This window comes from Rhinopithecus bieti, unplaced genomic scaffold (assembly GCF_001698545.2).
Source record: "Rhinopithecus bieti isolate Rb0 unplaced genomic scaffold, ASM169854v2 scaffold_26106, whole genome shotgun sequence".
Classification (NCBI taxonomy): domain Eukaryota; kingdom Metazoa; phylum Chordata; class Mammalia; order Primates; family Cercopithecidae; genus Rhinopithecus; species Rhinopithecus bieti.
In genome coordinates this window covers 685,364-690,091 of record NW_016811748.1, presented here as the reverse complement: position 1 = coordinate 690,091, position 4,728 = coordinate 685,364, and the positions used below count along the sequence as shown (strand labels likewise).

General features: G+C 56.1%; 1 protein-coding gene across 1 annotated transcript in view; it reads left to right on the top strand.

The window, feature by feature from the left end:
* Nucleotides 1-22: 22 nt before the first annotated feature.
* Nucleotides 23-4,728, top strand: part of LOC108544047 (uncharacterized) — an 11,191-nt gene continuing 6,485 nt past the window's right edge. Inside the window, exon 1 of the mRNA XM_017894976.1 lies at nucleotides 23-521. Coding sequence (XP_017750465.1) covers nucleotides 400-521 — 122 coding nt within the window. The 5' untranslated portion in view covers nucleotides 23-399. The remainder of the gene's footprint in view (nucleotides 522-4,728) is intronic.

Here is a 4,728-nt window from a genome sequence, read left to right as displayed (position 1 = left end):
GAGCCCGCCGGACGCCGAGGAAAGGAAAGGCCGGAGCCCTCCGGCTCCCTCCCCTGGGACACTTCCTGCTCCGCTCTAGGACCGGGGAGGTCTTCGCATCTCAGTGGTTCGCTCCCCCGCCCCCCGGCCGAGGTGTGCGCTGGGGGTGACATCCGACACCCCCGGCCCGCCCAGCTCCGCGCGCGCCTGGGCCTGGCCGCCGGGCCGGGGGCTTTGTAGGTCAGCCACGTCGCCGCGCCCGGTCCTTCCCGCGGGCCCGCCGGCCCGGAAGGTCGGCCCGGGGCTCTTTTCTCCGCTGTTCTCCTTCTCCGGCGCCCCCAGGACACGCCGGCCGGTGGACGCCCGGAACGGCAGACCGGGAGGCGCGGCTGGGATGGAAGCTGGAATTGGGGGTGCGGGATGGAGCGGAGGGAGGAGGCACCGCGCGCCGTCTGCCGCCTCATTTCAGACTCCCCCTGCGAGCCCCCCGCCAGCCGAAGCCCGGGCCGCCCAGCCCCTCCTGTCGCTGCGGGACGCCAAAGGTAGCGCTCGCACCCGCGCCTTCCGGGCCTGGCGCCCACGTGCGGAGTCCCCGGGTTAGGAAAGGCCGCGCACCCGGAGGCCACTCCGAGCCTCGGGACGACCCTGGGGAATGCGCAGGGGGTCTGCCGTGAGTCCTGGCCCTGAGTGGGGGTCACGGGGCTCGCAGAAGTGAACACGGTTACCGCTGTGCGCAGTGGCGGAGGGAGAGGATGAGGGACTCCGACCCAAGGTTATGTGGCAGTGAGGGGCAAGCAGGAATGAGGGCCTCCGGACCCCACCCCGAGACAGGGCTGCTGGCCGCTACACTATGCTGAATATAGCCCAAATTCTGACATGGGTCGTCCCTGGGGAGTGGTCATTTTTCAGGCTCCAGAGCTGAGAGAAAGTTTGAACCCGGTCCCTGAGCAGGCCTGATTCCCAGGGCCCCTTCTCCATCTGCTCTGCACCAAAATTGGATTCTCCCACGCAGTGGAGAAGGCGGAGAAGGTTCTCCATCTTCCAGAGGGTAGCTGCTGCCCGTTGTTCCAATTTCCTTAGGATCTCCTTTCAAGGGCGAGCAGAAGGAAATCAGTTTCCCCAAAGAAAGTGGCCGGGTTGAGTAAGTGGGGACAAGGTGGTTGGACTGAGGCACAGGATCCTTTAGCTCTGTTACTCTTCTTATCCCGTGGCCCTGGGCACCACCACTTCCTCCTCTGAACTGCTGGAATAATCACTTCTGACTAGCAGAGTTACTGGGAGCCGCTGTTTGTCAATGTTCACATTCTGACTTTAGCAGGAGATGGACCAAGCGAAGGAGTGAAGCCCTTGTTTGTGAACAGTGATTGTTTCCCAGATGACAGACAGCCAGATGCCTGGCAGGGCCACACAGATCTTAGCTGGAGCCTACAGGTGCAAGGAGGAGCCACCCCCTTTGACTTAACTGGACTGACATTTACAGGACTCATGTACAGCCTGCTCTCAGGAACACCAGCCAGGAACTGTGACATGGAGGAGAGGAAGTGGGAGGAACCCAGGGGTCATCAAAGGCTGGTAGGGCTTAGGTGCTTTGGCAAACATCCTAGTCTGTGGGTGCCACAGCTCCCAACCCTGTGACTGGCCCAGGAACTGGCTGTTGAGTGGGCATCTGTGTTCATAGCTCTGCCCCTTGCAACCCTAAAGCAGATAAAATGCAGGAGGCAGAAATTGGTGGCAGAGTGTATCCAGTTAATCCCCACTACCCAATTCAGTTTCTTCCCCTGACCTGACACGTCCCTGCCCAGTTGTGTCTCTCACTGTTCACCTTTTGAGACACAAAATTTGTTGTTTATGCTGCTTCTGCATTTAGCTCAAAACGGGGCTTAAGAGTCAAATTTCTGGAGTCAGGCACCTGGGTTAAATCCTGCCCCATCAATTCCTAGCCAGGTGACCTCAGGCCTACATAACCTTTCTGTGCCTCGGTTTCCTCATCCAGAAAACAGGGATGGTGCTGTGTACCTCATTTGATGGCTGTGTGGGATTGAAGCTTCAGTCATTTGGTAAACCTATACCGAGTACCTCCTGTGCGTTTGTGAGGGCCAGGCAGCCTTCCAGGTGCTCAGGTACATCTGTGAACATACCTGGCTATTGGAGGAAGCAAAATCAGTAACATGACCTGCTCTCTTTGAGCTGTGCTACAGAAAAAAAGGAAAGTGGAGAGAAAAGGAAAGGGAGAGGCATCAGAAAGTCAGGAGTGCTGGGGAGGGGCTGGTAACAGTCATGGTATTAAAGAGGAGGGCAGGCAGGCCTTATTGTGAAAGTGGTATTTGAGATGAAGGAGTTGGTCAGAGTCCCTGTTTCCCACGTGGAGACCACCTTGACAGCAAAGGCCCTAAGGGGGAGTGCTGCAAAGCAAGGTGGTGGGTGAACGAGAGGAGAGGGATGGTGTAGAGCTGGGTGGGGGCACAGGAGCCTGTGGGGAAGGTGTTCGCCTCTGGACGCAGTGGACGAGGTGGGGTTGTATCACATGCCACGGGTGAAGCATCGGGAAGAGGATCCTGCACGTAAATCCTGCTCAAGGACCACGCCATCATCATGCCCAGTGTGTGCATGTATTCGGTTTGTATGAATATGATATTGCCAATCGTATCTGTTTTTATGAAATGTTTGCTTTGTGCCAATGATTCCATCCATGGGGAGATCGTAGAAGAACGATCCAAGGAGCTGGGAGGGGAATCAAATAATAAATCAGCGATTCTGCAATATAACGCCATTGGTGATAGGTGTCATGAAAGAAATAGAACATGGTGGGGAAGAGTGTGCTAGGGATGTTCAGGTAGGGCCTCTGTCAGGAGGTGACATTGGAGCGGAGAGCAGGTAGGGGGGCCCCTGAGCAGAGGTGTGTGGGAACAGTATTCCAGCAAAGGAAACAGCGTGTGCTTGCTCAGCTGGGCAGAGGAACAGTGAGAGAATGGTGAGGCTGGAACCAGGTCACCGGATTTTATAGTCATTAGAGAGTTTCAAGTAGGAGTGTGGCCTAATGGAATCTTGATTTTATCAAGATCACTGTGCAGAACAGATGCAGCAGAGTCCCTGTTAGGAATCGCTGTAGAGATCCAGGCAGGAGATGCTTGGTTCCTAGAGCTGGCTGGTGGAGGCACAGCTGGTGAACAGTAGCCCAATCCAGGCTCTGTTGAAGGCATGCTGCCGGTGTTAGAGGAGTGAGGAACGGCTGTGACTGGGGCTGAAACTGGGTGACTGAACGGGCCCTCTAGAGATGGCAGATGCAAGGAAGCAGGTTTCCAGGAAGGGGTTGGGTTTGGGGTTGAGTTGGTGGATTTGGGACTTGCTAGTTTTCAGATGCCCAGGAGACAAGTGGGGATGACCCTCTGGGACAGAAAGCTGTGGCTGGAGGTGGAAATCTGGAGTCGCAGTGTGTAGCAGGAGTTGGGACAAGAGGGTTGAGTGTGTTTTGAGAAGCAGCCCCAGGGAGGGCAGACCCTGTGAAATGCCAGCCCTGGACCCTGGGAGCCCAAGGGGTTAGTGGAGGAGAAGGGAGAGAAGGGGAAGTAGGAGGAGGAAAGTGAGAGGGAGGACGAGGGCAAGCGAAGGGGGTAGGGAGAGCTGCTACCGCCTTGAGAGAGAAGGAAAATTGCAGGTGTGGAGCCCTGGAATCCAAGTGAGCACCTGTGTTTCGAGGAGAGAAAGAGGTCAGGGCGATAAATCCAGCCCCAAGAGCGAATCCGATGAGCAAAGTACACTGCCCATTGAATCTAGTAGAGAGGCCCCTGAGCAGAGCAGACAGTGGAGTTCCTGGGCTAGGGTACTTTCTGGAGGAGAAGGGAGATGACAGAGTGGACACAGCCCCGTGGAGAAAAATGGTCTCATCTTAAAGATGGGAGAAATTGCAGTGCATCGCCTGGAGGAGGGGGGGCTGGCACCCAGGGCCCGTGGGGAGCCAGAAGGCAGGGAAGGCTGCGTCTGGACCTGAGGCAGGTCCACAGGATCTGGGCAGGGAGAGCCTGGGGCAGGCTTCTTCCAACTTTGCCAACACTCCAGTAAAGTACGGAGCAAGCGTGACATTTTATTTTATGAGCCAACTTGGCTAGCTGTGGTACTCAGTTTTTGTTCAAACACCAGTCTGGCTGTTTCTGTGAGGCTGTTTTTTAGATGTGATTAATAGTTAAATCTGTAGACTTGGAATGCAGCGGGTTACCCTCAATAGCATGGGCGGGCTTCGTCCAGTCTGTCAAAGGCCGTAAGAGCAGAGACTGCGGTCTCCCGAGGAAGGAATTCCCCCTGCGGCGTGCCTTCCGACTTGCTACAGCCTCGGCTCTTTCTGGATCTGCAGCCTGCCCTGCAGCTTTTGGACTTGCAAGCCAATCAGTTCCTTAAAAGAAAACACTCTCTCTCTCATCTCTCTTTTGATCTCTAGCTCTATATCTCCCACCCCTTCCCTCCCCCGACTCCACATGCTATTTGTTCCGTTTCTCTGGAGAACCCTGACTGCTTCACAGGGCCCTCAAGCGACAGGGAGAAAGGGGCTGAAGTGTGAGAGCAGGGAAGAGGGTGTGAGGCGGCCATCTCGCAGTGGGGAAAGGTGAACGCACAACAGCAAAGGGAAGCGTGAATTATGTATGACCTGCACAGTGAAGCGCGCACAGGGAGATGTGATGATGTATGACCTGCACAGTGAAGCGCGCACAGGGAGATGTGATGATGTATGACCTGCACAGTGAAGCGCGCACAGGG